At 44.7% G+C, this 15,061-nt stretch overlaps 1 protein-coding gene across 12 annotated transcripts in view; it reads left to right on the forward strand.

The window, feature by feature from the left end:
- The window catches only part of LOC122118086 (protocadherin gamma-C5), a 195,133-nt gene that overhangs the window by 88,325 nt on the left and 91,747 nt on the right, over nucleotides 1–15,061 (forward strand). The window contains exon 1 of one of the 12 annotated variants that reach the window (XM_042691940.1): nucleotides 2,142–4,644. The exons of 8 other annotated variants lie outside the window; for them this stretch is intronic. In XM_042691940.1, coding sequence (XP_042547874.1) covers nucleotides 2,170–4,644 — 2,475 coding nt within the window. In that variant the 5' untranslated portion in view covers nucleotides 2,142–2,169. Of the gene's footprint in view, nucleotides 1–2,141; nucleotides 4,645–6,003; nucleotides 8,586–10,844; nucleotides 13,945–15,061 lie in introns of those variants that run through there. 3 more of the 12 variants (XM_042691945.1, XM_042691954.1, XM_042691956.1) reach the window with 3 other exon arrangements.

The following is a 15,061-nucleotide window of genomic DNA, read 5'->3' on the forward strand; positions in this document are numbered from 1 at the left end:
ATTTCACTTTTAGGTTTGCAGTATGGTGATAGAAATTTTAAATATTTTAAAAATAACTTTCCTCTAAATTTCAATGACTTGCAAGAGGCAAGTAGAATTTGATTATCAATACTTAACGAGAACCAAAATCTTACTGATAAAATTCACTTAGTCCTAATGAAGATCTGTTATTATAAATTATGATTAGCTTTGAAGAACCTCGTATTTATGGGGGGATTGGTACCTGTAGTAAGGCTTGAACTCAAGGCCTTATGCTCTTGCGTGGCATTTTCATTCAAGGATTGCTGGCATGCTACCACTTGAGCCGCACCTTAAATTTTAGGATCTTATTTTTTGTAGTGTTCCTGAGTACAAAGTTAAGTTACTAAAAGAGACTTCCATGTAGAGTGTCTATTGATTTGTATGTTCTTCTGAGTCGACACATACTGAAACTCTGCCTCTGTAGACCACCTCAGCTCTCTTTTGAAGGTGAGTCTGGTAAACATAGGTAATGGTTAGAAACAAATGGTAACCCTCACTGGAAACACACCAAGCCCAAGGTTACTCATGGCTGTTTTTCCAGGGAGGAAAATAGGCTTCTCTGGTTGTATTTTGTTTATTATACCTTGTGGTGACAGTTGAAGTTACATACACTTCCTATAAATTTAAACATTCCATTGTCAACAATTCAAAATATGTACTAGCAGCCATACTTGTTAACACTGCATCATCTTTTTGGTTATCTAATTTCATACTACCATGTGAAAAGTAAGCATTTTTATTTGAGTTTCTTTGCTCAATGGGGATTCTAAAGTGTTTATACAAGGTTTAGTTGAGTAGACTTAAGAGTTCTGCTGTCTTTGTCTTTAAATAAAATTAAATCCTCCAATCACTAAAGCTAAAAATCAATATGGACTGGGGAGACAAACTTGTGCATGTTCGAAAACAGGAGTGAGTTGTTGGCATGAGTACTTCAGAAGCTCTCTCATGTAAAGGAAGAAAAACCTACTGAAATACTCAAATGAAGAAATTTAGACCCCCAAGTAAACTACAAGTGAAGAGAAAATGCCAATTCTGCAGGAGCTTTAAAAAAAAAGGAAAGAAGTACACAAAACTATTTTAGGCAAATTATCAGTGGACTTATCCATGTGAGCATTTGGTTGCATAAAGGTAAGGATGTTTGGTTAGATCATTTAATTCGTTACTAATAGTCCAATAGTGACCTACAGTGTATGAGACCATGATTTGTACATGGCATCAACATTTGGCTAACAAAAGGCATGTGGAAGGTGGCCACACTCTTGAGGATTACTTATGGATAATATTATTAAACTAGTAAACCATTGAAACTACTATTCTAAATTTCTACCAGAGTCAAATTCTTGTGCATATATCTGAATACGTTGTTTGGAAAAACACTCATTTAAAAACCAGATTTTTGATTTCATGGCTATTGTAAGCCATTGTAAATAGAATTATTTTAAAAAGCAATACAGAAGATCCTGTATAGAAAAAAAAAGATCCTGCATGGTTGCATTAACATTCCTATACATAAATGTGAATGAAGACTTATTTACTTTAACTAAATATAGGCTAAGGTTGAAGACAAATGAAGATTTCTCTTCAGTACTTACAGTTTCATAGATAATTACTCTTAAAAGGAACAACAGTGATTTCCTCTGGGTGGAGGATTTGGATAGCAGTGAGCCATGAGATAGAAGATCTGTACAATTTCACTTGCTACTCTTTTTATGCCTTTTTTTAAAACTTGAAAGAAACACATTTATCTATCCAAAACTAATATAAACATTTGACATATAAGGATGTGTGTCAAAATATACCTGCCAAGATATAGCATAGTAGTTGTGATGGAAAATGTTCCTCCACGAAGGAGTTACTGAGGAGTGAGATTCAAATATTTTGGGCTATCAATTTATACTTTTTCAAGAAATAAAAGATTACCTAAAGAAAAGCCAGACTGTAGTTCCACATGAAGCCTCTGGGCGCCGCTGTCGGCCAGTGCAGGACAGGCTTAATGCCTAGGATACCTCAGCCAGTCGCCGAGAATCTCCTGCACAGTCACCAAAGCAAACAGAAGGAAACCCTCTCATACACACAGACTCCGGACTGCACAGACCCCGCACGGCACACTCGTTCCCAGCTCCCAAACTGGGCTGTTCCTTTGTTGGAATGCTCTTCCGCCTCGGTAGACATCAGTCTCCAACCCTGAAGCCAGAGCGAGCAATGGGAGGGAGCTGCGCGCAGGGACAACGCCCCCGCTCCCGCCAGGTACTCCTTCCTTTCCTGCTGTCTTTGTTCTACCCCGGGCTCTGCCAGCCCGTCCGCTACTCCATTCCCGAGGAGCTGCCCAGGGGTTCGGTGGTGGGGAACCTCGCCAAAGATCTGGGGCTCAGCGTCCCAGAAGTGTCTGCTCGCAAGCTGCGAGTCAGCGCCGAGAAGCTGCACTTCAGCGTGGACGCGGGGAGCGGGGACTTGGTGGTGAAGGACCGCATAGACCGCGAGCAGATCTGTGGGGAGCGAAGAACGTGTGAGTTGCAGCTGGAAGCCGTGGTGGGAAACCCTTTAAATATCTTCCATCTCGTTGTGATGATTGAGGATATTAATGACAATGCTCCGCAATTCCGTAAAGACGAAATAACCTTAGAAATAAGCGAATCTGTCAGCCCTGGGATGGGAACGATTCTCGAGTCTGCCAAAGATCCGGATATTAATGTGAATTCACTAAGAACATACCAACTAAGTCCTAGTGAGTATTTTTCCTTGTTGGTGAAAGACAATCCGGATGGTGGCAAATATCCAGAGTTAGTATTGCAGAAGTTTCTGGACCGAGAAACTCAGGGCAGCCATCATTTAGTGCTGACAGCCTTAGACGGTGGGGACCCGCCTCGAAGCGGTACCACTCAGATTCAAGTCCTGGTGGCGGACGCCAACGATAACCCCCCGCTGTTCAGCCAGGACGTGTACAGAGTCAGCCTTCGGGAGGACGTACCCCCAGGCACCTCTGTCTTAAGGGTAAGGGCAAGTGACCAAGATGAGGGCATCAATGCAGAGTTCACCTACTCCTTCCTTGGTGCGGCTGACAAAGCCACGCACGTGTTCTCCCTGGATTCCAACACAGGAGACATTATAACTCGTCAGCCCTTGGATTTCGAAGAAGTAGAAAGGTATACCATAGACGTGGAAGTAAGGGACAAAGGATCGCTCTCCTCACAGTGTAAAGTAATCATAGAAGTCCTAGATGAAAACGACAACCGCCCAGAAATAATCATCACTTCTCTTTCCGATAAGATTTTGGAGGATTCCCCTCCTGGAATGGTGGTGGCCCTCTTCAAAATACGGGACCGAGATTCTGGGGAAAACGCAGAGGTTGCGTGTAGTTTAAGCAACCATAACCCGTTTAAGATTCATTCTTCTTCCAATAATTACTACAAGTTGATGACAGATGGGACCCTGGATCGGGAACAAACCCCAGAGTACAATGTCACCATCATAGCCACCGACAGGGGCAAGCCGCCCCTCTCCTCCAGCGCAGTCATCACTCTGCAGGTCACTGACGTTAACGACAACGCGCCGACCTTCCAACAATCCGCCTACCTCGTCCACATCCCAGAAAACAACCAGCCCGGTGCTTCCATAATCCAAGTCTCAGCGTGGGATCCAGACCTGGGTTCCAACGGCCAAGTGTCCTACTCCATCCTGGCCAGCGACCTGGAGCCAGGCGCGCTCTCGTCCTACGTGTCGGTGAGCGCTCACAGCGGGGTGGTGTTCGCCCAGCGCGCCTTCGACCACGAGCAGCTGCGCTCCTTCCAGCTCACTGTGCAGGCGCGCGACCAGGGCTCGCCCCCGCTGCGCGCCAACGCCAGCCTGCGCGTGCTGGTGGGCGACCGCAACGACAACGCGCCGCGCGTGCTCTACCCCGCGCTGGAGCCCGACGGCTCGGCGCTCTTCGACATGGTGCCGCGCGCCGCCGAGCCCGGTTACCTGGTCACCAAGGTGGTGGCGGTGGACGCCGACTCTGGACACAATGCCTGGCTGTCCTACCACGTGCTGCAGGCCAGCGATCCTGGCCTCTTCAGCCTGGGGCTGCGCTCGGGCGAGGTGCGCTTGGCGCGTGCCTTGGGTGACAGGGATGCGACTCGCCATCGCCTGGTGGTGGCTGTGCGCGATGGTGGACAACCGCCCCTCTCTGCTACCGCCACACTGCTGCTAGTCTTTGCTGACAGCCTACAAGAGGTGCTACCAGACTTCACTGATCATCCTGACCCCTCTGACCCTCAGGCAGAGCTGCAGTTTTACTTGGTTAGTGCCCTGGCCTTGATCTCAGTGCTCTTCCTCCTGGCTGTGATCCTGGCCATTGCTCTGCGCTTGCGACACTCTTCCAGCTCTGCCACCGAAGGCTGCTTTGGCTCTCTTCTCAGCTCAAAGTCTGGACCGGTGATTCCTCCCAACTACTGTGAAGGAACATTACCCTACGCATATAATTTGTGTGTGCCTGGAAATCAAACTAATGCCGAATTTAATTTTATTTCATCCCTTGATGATTGTCAAGCCACACAGGATATTCTCAACAAAGATAGCTCTTCTGCGCATTTGGCTAGCATTTTAACTCCTAGTGTTGAAGCAGACAAGACGACTTTTAACCAGGTAATTAATTAATGCTTGTTTATAGGCCAATATGCAACGTGTTCTTCTATGGCACCATTACTTCAAGAGTTCAAGCAGTCCTTTGATTTAAAAAAAAATTCTAGGGCTGGGAAGGTGGCTCAGTGGTAGAGAGCTTGCCTTGCATGCATGAGGCCCTGGGTTCGATTCCTCAGCATCACATAAGCAGGAAAAAAGCCGGAAGTGGCACTGTGGCTCAAGTGGTAGAGCGCTAGCCTTTAGCTGAATTGCTGAGGGACAGCATCCAGGCCCATAGTTCAGGACCCACGACCGGACCCCCACCCAAAAAAAATTCTAAGGTAAATATATCAAACTTATATGTTATACTCCTAAAACTTAAGTTTTGTTTCAGAGTGCTTGCCTTCCATGCAAGAAGCCCGGCATTCTTTTTTTTTGGGGGGGGGGGTGCGGTCATGGGGCCTGAACTCTGGGCCTGGGCACTGTCCCTCAGCTCTTCAGCTCAAGGCTAGCGCTCTACCACTTGAGCCACAGCGCCACTTCCGGCTTTTTTTTCTTTTTGCTTATGTGGTGCTGAGGAATCGAACACAGGGCCTCAGGCATGCAAGGCAAGTGCTCTACCACTGAGCCACCTTCCCAGCCCGAAGCCCAGCATTCTATCCCAGAGCAACACACTCAGTTATTAATCAATCCTCTTGTTAAAGACATGATAAGGTAAAAATTTTGAAGGTTGAGGGTATGGCTCAGTGGTAGAGTTTGTGTTAGCATGCTTGAGATCCTGGGATCTCCAGGACCATATACACAGGACATATAAACACATGAATATGAACTATCAGGAGAGACTTTCATTAAAATACTTTTTGGGATAGGATACAACATGCAATTATAGTTTTATCGTGATGTTTTAAATTACAATCCTAATGCCATTGAGATTTTATCAAACATTTCATTTTTATTTCTGGTAAGAATTATAGTCCTGCGTGGTACCTGATAATTGATAATTATGTCAAGATCATGGTGTTCTCACATCCACAAATGCCAAACTCCCTTTACTATCAACTTGCAAGCTTTCAGTTCCAATAATATTTTCTAACCTTTTATATAATTAAGCAAAATCTTTTAGCACTCATATCATAAGGATGTCTTGGTAAGCTTTCAAGATCATGTTAATTGCATTACTATTATTTGCGATTTTTAGCTTCACAAATATGTACGGTTCACGAAGAGGTAAGTTTAGTAATTTCCTCTGGAATCAGCGAGTCCATTTTTCTTAGTGGTTGCAACAATAAAACTGGACTCTAGGCGACGCTGTTCACCAATAAGGGAATTCAAGGCAGCGAGCTATTGCGTCCCTCTCCCCAACCTCTACCACACAAAGCAGAATGAGATGGATACTCACACATCCGGATGCTGGGAAATAAAGCACTTTCCTTCGCTTCCCAGTATACTTTTGATGCGAACGACCTAGGATCTCGTGGACACAGCCTCTTAAAACAAACGGGCTCGAGACAGCACTGAATATCCGCTCCGACCCTGCCATGGCGAATCTGCCACAGAGCTTGAACCGCAGAGGGCTGGTTTTCCTGTGCATTTTCCTGGGAACACTGCGGGAGTTTGGAGCCGGGCAGATCCGATACTCTGTGCCAGAAGAGATAGACAAAGGGTCTTTCGTGGGGAACATCTCCAAGGACCTGGGGCTGGAGCCCCAGGAGCTGGCGGAGCGCGGAGTCCGCATCGTCTCCAAAGGAAAGATGCAGCTCTTCGCTCTGAATCCGCGAGGCGGCAGCTTGGTCACGGCTGGTAGGATCGACCGGGAGGAGCTGTGTGAGTGGGTGTCCTCCTGCATTTTAAGCATAGAGATTCTTGTGGAGGACACCTTGAAGATTTACGGAGTGGAGGTGGAAATAATTGATATTAATGATAATGCCCCCAGCTTCCGGGAAGAGGAGGTAGAGATAAAAATCAGTGAGCATGCAACTCCTGGATCGCGGTTTCCTCTTCCTAACGCTAGGGATCCAGATGTGGGGGTGAACTCGCTCCAGAGCTACCAGCTCAGCCCAAGTAGCTACTTTTCTTTGCACGTACGAGGCAGAACTGATGGGACCAAGAGTCCGGAGCTTGTGCTGGAGGGAGGCCTGGATCGGGAGAAAGAGGCATCTCACCACCTCCTCCTCACAGCCTTGGATGGAGGAGAGCCCATCCTCAAGGGCGCAGTTCCCGTTCGCGTTGTAGTCCTCGATGTAAATGATCATGTACCTAAGTTTGCGAAGTCTGTGTATCAAGTGAGTGTTCCGGAAAACCTCAGCTCTGGGGCTCGCGTGCTGGTGGTAAATGCAACAGATCCAGATGAAGGGACCAACGGTGAAGTGATGTATTCATTCGGGGATATGCAAAGCAAAGCTTCTGAAACCTTCCAGCTGAATTCTCGAACTGGAGAAGTTCTACTAGGAAGGTCTCTGGATTTTGAAAAATACAGGTTCTATGAGATGGAAGTTCAAGGCCAAGATGGTGGAGGTTTGCTGACCACTGCTAAGATTTTGATTACCGTCATGGATGTGAATGACAATGCTCCAGAAATAACTATCACCTCTTCTATTACTTCAGTGCTAGAAAATTCGCCTCCTGGTACTGTGATAGCTCTTCTAAATGTGCAAGATCAAGATTCTGGAGAAAATGGCCAGGTGTTCTGTTTCATTCCTAACAATCTCCCTTTTAAATTAGAAAAGACTTATGGAAATTACTATAAGTTGATAACAAACAACGAACTGGACCGAGAACAGATTGAGAGCTACAATATAACACTGACTGCCAAAGATCAGGGAAGTCCACCCTTGTCTACAGAAGCTCACCTCTTGCTGAATGTGGCAGATGACAATGACAACCCTCCCGTTTTCACGCACTCCTCTTACTCTGCTTACATTCCTGAAAACAACCCCAGAGGAGCCTCCATCTTCTCGGTGACTGCCCTGGACCTGGATAGCAAAGAGAATGCCCAAGTCACCTACTCTCTGGCAGAGGACATGATCCAGGGGATACCTCTGTCATCCTATATATCTATCAATTCAGACACAGGAGTGCTGTATGCTCTGCAATCCTTTGACTATGAGCAGTTCCAAAACCTACAGCTGGGAGTGACCGCACGTGACAGTGGGAACCCACCATTGAGCAGCAATGTCTCACTGACTCTGTTTGTGATGGACCAGAATGACAACACCCCAGAGATCTTATACCCCACCCTCCCCACAGACGGCTCCACAGGTGTAGAGCTGGCACCGCGCTCTGCAGAACTTGGTTATCTGGTGACCAAGGTGGTAGCAGTGGACAGAGACTCAGGACAGAATGCTTGGCTCTCTTACCGCCTGCTCAAAGCCAGTGAGCCAGGGCTGTTTTCTGTGGGGCTGCACACAGGAGAGGTGCGCACTGCTCGGACACTTGTGGAAAAAGATAGCCTCAAGCAGAGCCTTGTGGTGGCTGTGCAGGACCATGGCCAGCCCCCCCTGTCAGCCACTGTCACGCTCACTGTGGCTGTGGCTGACAGCATCCCAGATGTCCTGGCCGACTTGGGCAGTATGGAGGTTCCCACCAGCCATGATGAGTCAGGCCTCACACTGTACCTAGTTGTGGCCATCACCACAGTCTCCTGTGTCTTCCTCATCTTTGTCATGGTGCTCCTGGTGCTCAGACTTCGACGCTGGCATACATCACGCCTGCTCCAGGACGCGAGTGGGTTACAAGGTGTGCAGGCTTCACACTTTGTGGGTGTGGATGGGGTGCGTGCTTTCCTGCAGACCTATTCTCACGAGGTTTGCCTTACCTCAGACTCTCGGAAAAGCCAATTAATCTTCCCACAACCCAACTATGCTGACACACTCATCAGCCAGGAGAGCTGTGAGAAAAGTGAGCCTCTCTTGATAGCTGAAGATCCAGCTACCATTTTAGGTAAATGTGACCCAACCAATAATCAGGTGAGATATAGTTCTCTGCATCCCAGTTGTTGATGTCTTGGTACTGAGTTGTTTATGAAAACTGAGTTTGGGGAGGGGATAGTTAGTTCATATGTAATTAGAGCAATTTGTAATTAGAACAAGGTATAATATGAGCTTGTATACTTTACCTTTCATCAGATTATCATCATTTTCAGAAAGACCTTGTGGAGGTTGTTTTTTTAAAGTCTTGGCACATTTCTTTTCATTTCAAAGGGTCAACTTAACTTATTTGGCTTGCTTTGCATTGAGTTGAATTTTAGTTGTTTTTTTTTTTTTTGGAGGGGGTGTTCGTTTTTGGTCAGTCATGGGGCTTGAATTCAGGGTGGGCACTGTCCCCGAGCTCTTTTGTTCAAAGCTAGCACTCTATCACTTTGAACCATAGCTCCACTTCCAGTTTTTCTGATGGGTAATTGGAAATAAGAGTTTCATGGGCTTTCCTGACTAGGCTGGCTTTGAACCTTGATTCTCATATCTTAACACAGTGTAGTAGTTTGCTATCAAAGCAAACTAGTCATGATTGAAGTTAATGACCCATAAATATTTTTATTTATTTCAATTTCAGTTATTAAAACTGACTGATAGTATATAATTATTTACTATGATTTCTAATGCTCAATTTTAATTATGTTTATTTGATAGCATATGTTCTAGCTCTTCCTCATTATCTAGCAATACCCAGATATACTTAATGCATGAAAAGTTTTTGTTACTGAACACATGACAATTATTTTACTTTTTGATGGCCAATGATATACTCAGATCTTGTTAAGTATTTCAACTTTGTTTTATTTCTTCATCCTACAATCCTATTGACTGGGTTTTAATTATGAGCATTTCTTGGGAGAAGAACTGGAGAACTTCTTTTTCTACATTCCAGATAACTTTTCTGTTACTACAGTGAAGTCATTAAGTTATCTGAAGAAATAATTGAATAACAGAACATATTTCCTTCTATTATTTTACTTAGTGTCTGTACAGAAGGCTTTGTAAAATAGTACCTTCACATATAAAAATATTTTTGATATGGTACAGCTCAAGAATTATTTTCAGATCTGCTATGATGCTTACACTTTTCTGATTTATTCATGTAGTTTGGAAGTATAAGAGATGAGGTAAGTATTTAGATTTTATAAGAAACTACCTTATACTGCTTGTAAAGTATGTGCTTAGCATGCACAAGGCCTTGGTTGCAATCCTATCATCCTCCCAAAAATGATTTATTTACTTAGTACCAACATATTTTGTTCATTTTCATTCTATCTTGGAATACAAAATTCTTTTCTTATATAAGCTCATTCTGTATTACATATAAATAGGCAAAATTATTACATTCATTAACTTGTTACTGAAGCCCAGATAGTCATCTAATAATGTGCTTGTTATCTGAGCAAGGACTATGAATGATATGTGTGGAAGTGTGGAAAAGAGTCTTATCTAGTGTATCTGATCACAAGTAACTTATGTAATTAGTTCAACTCAGTTATTTCATTACATCTAGATATTTTGCTCAGCTACTTGCACGTTCATATTCTCTTTCAAGTTTCTCACTTAGGATTGTTATTAGTATAATCAATTGTAAATTAAGGATGTAGTGTTTTGCAAAAATAAACTATGGGAGAGAAAAAAGAAATTCTGACAAATGCCTAAACTTGTCTTGAAGTCAAGAAAAATACTGGAGTACTTTGAGCATCTAGGGGTAGTTTTTATGTCATGGAATTCCAAACTCTGAAAAGTAACTTAAAGCCTTGTACTTGAACTGCAATTAGATTATCAAAAAGGATATGGATTGTTTTGGGATATGAAGTTGTCCCTTATGTTTAAGCACAAGTTAAACAAGTTGGGTGCTAGTAACCAAGAACTCTGAGAACAAAAAGGAAAAGTTGAGCTGGGTGCCACTAACTACACCTGTAATCTTAAGTACTCAGGAGGCTGAGATCTGAGGATAGCATTTCAAAGCCAGCCTGGGCAGGAATGTCCATGAGACTGTTATCTCCACTTCACCACCAGAAAACCCAAAGTGGTGCTGTGGCTCAAGCAGTAGAGTGCTTGCCTTGAACTGAAGGGCTGAGGGACAGTGCCCAGGCCCATAGTTCAAGGCCCACAACTGACAAGAAAAGGTTGCCTTTAAAATATTTGAATATTTATTTTTTTATTTTGAGATAATGTTAAAATTATGCTGGGGCATTTACATTGCGTATCAGAACATTCTTATAGTGACCTACTAGGTTAAACCTTTATATTCTATAGTAACTGTAAATAATTCATCCTTTTCATAAATATCTCTTATTCGTGGGAAGTATTTTATGGCATTCGCCATCTTTATTCTGAATATGCTCTATAAAGCTCCAGTCATCTGAAGGAGGAAAATTATCTGCATATCAAATACTAGGTGCATTTCTTGGTTGTCAAAAATTTCCCATAGCACGTGGTGGGACTGTTTTTCCACATGATCTTTTTCTGGAGAGAAAGAAGACTTTCCTTGGTTCTTCTAACAGGTGCATTTCCTCTAATTTTAACCTCTAATTACTAGGTTAATGGCTCTACTATTGCATCATATCTCTAAGGAACCTTCAGTAGTATATACTGGAGACTAGATGAATCCAAAACTCATAAACTGCCCAGTTCCCAAACAACCCAATAAGTGTGGGAATGCTGAAGCCCACTGGGTTTGCAAGGTTTCTGGCTGCAATTTTCTAAATCGACTCCAGGCGCCGCTGTTGGCCAATTTGCTGCAAGAGCTGGATCCCAGGATCCACCAGGATGAAAGTCTGCGCAGCCACAGAAGCAAAGCTGAGGGTGATTTGGAGTTGGGTTTTCTGTTTGGCAAATCTGATAACGATCAGAATACTCGGAAACTGGAAGCACCGTGTTTTCTATGTAGAGAGAGCAATTTGTGAAGCATCAGAGGCTGCCGCGGCGCTTGGGAAGGATGGAATATAGGGCGAAACAAAGGAGCAGAACCCCGTGGCGGCAAGTACTCTTTCCCTTTCTGCTGCCTTTGTTCTGTACGGGGCTCTCCGAGCAGATCCGCTATTCGATTCCGGAAGAAATGGCTAGGGGTTCAGTGGTAGGGAACCTCGCGAAGGACCTGGGGCTGCATGTTCGGGATTTACTGACTCGTAACCTTCGAATTAGTGCGGAGAAACAATACTTTACTGTGAACACTGAGAACGGAAATATTCTCGTGAGTGACAGAATAGACCGAGAGCTACTCTGTCCACAAATCCCCCTGTGTGTGGTGCCCTTAGAGATTGTAGCAGACAATCCTCTGAATGTTTTTCATGTAAATGTGGAGATAAAAGATATAAATGATAATCCACCTCATTTCACCCAAAATAGCATTGTTTTACAAATCAATGAATTTGCAACTCCAGGCACTCATTTTGGACTGGAATCTGCTATAGATGCTGATGTAGGACCTCACTCTCTCCAGAGTTACCAGCTCAGCGTTAATGAGCATTTCTCTGTGATGGTGAAGGACAAGGCTGAAGGCAAGAGTGCCCCAGAATTAGTGTTGGAGAAGCCCCTGGACAGGGAACAACAGAGCTCCCATCTCCTGATCCTCACCGCAGCAGATGGGGGAGACCCCGTTCTGACTGGCACCACTCAAATTCAAATTAAGGTCACTGATGCCAATGATAACCCCCCTGTCTTCAGCCAACATGTGTACAAAGCCAGTCTCAGGGAGAACATGCCCCCAGGCACCTCGGTGCTAAAGGTGACAGCCACTGACAAGGATGAGGGCATCAATGCAGAGATCACCTACTCCTTTAAATCATTAGGAGATGATATTGGAAATAAGTTTATGCTAGATCATCGAAATGGGGAAATTAAATCTAAAGGCCCTGTAGACTTTGAAACCAGGAGCAGTTATACCATGAGCATAGAAGCTAAGGATGGTGGTGGCATGGCCACTGAATGTGAAATTATACTAGAAATTCTGGATGAGAACGACAATGCCCCAGACGTTGTTTTTACTTCCGTGTCCAGTTCCATAGCAGAGGACACTAAACCTGGAAGCGTGGTTGCACTGTTCAAAAGCCATGATAAAGACTCAGAAGACAATGGGGAGGTCATTTGTCTCATAAAAGAAAAAGTTCCTTTTAGGATTGAACCATCCGCTAGTAATTACTATAAGCTTGTAACAGATGGGATTCTGGATCGGGAGCAGACTCCAGAGTACAATGTCACCATCATAGCCACTGACAAAGGCAAGCCACCGCTCTCCTCCAGCACAACTATCACCCTACACATCCGAGATGTCAACGACAACGCTCCCGTTTTCAACCAGGCTTCTTACTTGGTCCACGTGGCTGAGAACAACCCTCCCGGAGCCTCCATCGCCCAAGTCAGCGCCTCCGACCCAGACCTGGGGCCCAACGGCCAAGTGTCCTACTCCATCCTGGCCAGCGACCTGGAGCCAGGCGCGCTGTCGTCCTACGTGTCGGTGAGCGCGCACAGCGGGGTGGTGTTCGCCCAGCGCGCCTTCGACCACGAGCAGCTGCGCTCCTTCCAGCTCACTGTGCAGGCGCGCGACCAGGGCTCGCCCCCGCTGCGCGCCAACGCCAGCCTGCGCGTGCTGGTGGGCGACCGCAACGACAACGCGCCGCGCGTGCTCTACCCCGCGCTGGAGCCAGACGGCTCGGCGCTCTTCGACATGGTGTCGCGCGCCGCCGAGCCTGGTTACCTGGTCACCAAGGTGGTGGCGGTGGACGCCGACTCTGGACACAATGCCTGGCTGTCCTACCACGTGCTGCAGGCCAGCGATCCCGGCCTCTTCAGCCTGGGGCTGCGCTCGGGCGAGGTCCGCACCGCTCGCGTCTTGGGTGACAGGGATGCGACCCGCCATCGCCTGGTGGTGGCTGTGCGCGATGGTGGACAGCCGCCCCTCTCGGCAACCGCCACGCTGCTGCTAGTATTTGCTGATAGTCTTCAGGAGGCTCTGCCAGACCTCAGGGACCATCACACATCTTCTGACCCTCAAGAAAAGCTGCAGTTTTATCTGGTGGTGGCCTTGGCACTGATTTCCGTGCTCTTCCTCATGGCCTTGATTCTGGCCATCGCCCTTCGCCTGCGGCACTCCACCAATCGGGCTTCCTGGGGCTGCTTTCAGTCTGGTCTCTGTTCTAAGTCTAGACCAGGTGTTTCTCTCAACTACAATGAAGGGACACTACCTTATTCCTACAATCTGTACGTTGCCTCTGAGTCTCAAAATGGCAAGTTTAATTTTCTCACCATGACGCCAGAAATGGTCCCACCACAAGATCTTTCTAAGGAAGCTTCTTTGACAGTGTCACTGAGTAACAAAATGAACCCAAACGTTGTTGCTTCTACTCACGTGAGTTTCATTCTCTTTAATTTGAAAATGGTATGGTTTAATTTCCAAACCAATATGTTGGCAAGAAAATCTTTAGGTAGGGTATATCTACTAGTGCTTCATGGTTGTTTGCTCACTTTTAATATTTTCCTGACTTTTCTCTGTGGGTCAGTAACTCTATTAGCCTTCAAATATTTTGAAATCCTTTATCCACACATACAAAAAACAAAACAAATTATTCTGATAAGCATTATGATACTCTTGCCATTCAAAAATTTTAGTTGAACTAAAATTTATTTCTATAAGTGTTTCTTGGGAGAGCAATATCTTGAGTATACAAAGATTTTTCTATATCAATTATAAATCAATAGGAAATGCATATAAAAAGGAGTTAGAAATAATGACATGGCCAAGGCATGGTGGCTCACATCTGTAGTTCTAGCTAGCCCTCAGGAGTTTGAGGTAGGGAGGGTAGCAATGTTGTGGCAAGCTTGGGCTATTCTGACTCAAAAAATGGCATGGTAATAAGTTGATAATATTTGGGTTTATCAGGGATTCTTTGAAACTTAGTCAACTTTATGTGTAATCTTTTTGCATATCCACCTATTGGTTCCTCTCAATATTAAAAATATTTTTTATTCTATGGCTACCAGGGCTAAAGTGTAGCTTAGTTGTAGAGTGCATGCTTTGCACTGGAGAGTTCAATCGTCATCACTTTCTACCAAGAAGTGCTTCTTTCCAGAATGTGAGTAGTCACACTAATGAAAGTATTAGATGCTTCCCTGTATTTTGATGTGATTTCAAAACTATTCCCAGCAATCTTCAGTAATTAGAATTAGCCAGGAGAAGATAAGTTTGCCATGTTCTTTAGATTTCAAATTCTCTTTTGCCAAATCCTTTTAAACACCAAATATTCTTTAAAATATAATACATTAGCTGAAATGTAGAGCACTACCATTTCTTCCAGTTAACTGAAGTTGGAATGCTTCCATTTATTCTAAAAGTGCTGATATGTCTTCAGTTCTTTCCAGACATGATTCCAAAGTGTGTATAATCATATTTCTTATATTTTGGTTTTGATACTACCATGGAAACCTGATTCTCCTGTGTCAAATATCAATTTGTTAAAGTAGTTCTA

This window comes from Dipodomys spectabilis, unplaced genomic scaffold (assembly GCF_019054845.1).
Source record: "Dipodomys spectabilis isolate Male_0828 unplaced genomic scaffold, ASM1905484v1 ptg000147l, whole genome shotgun sequence".
Lineage (NCBI taxonomy): Eukaryota > Metazoa > Chordata > Mammalia > Rodentia > Heteromyidae > Dipodomys > Dipodomys spectabilis.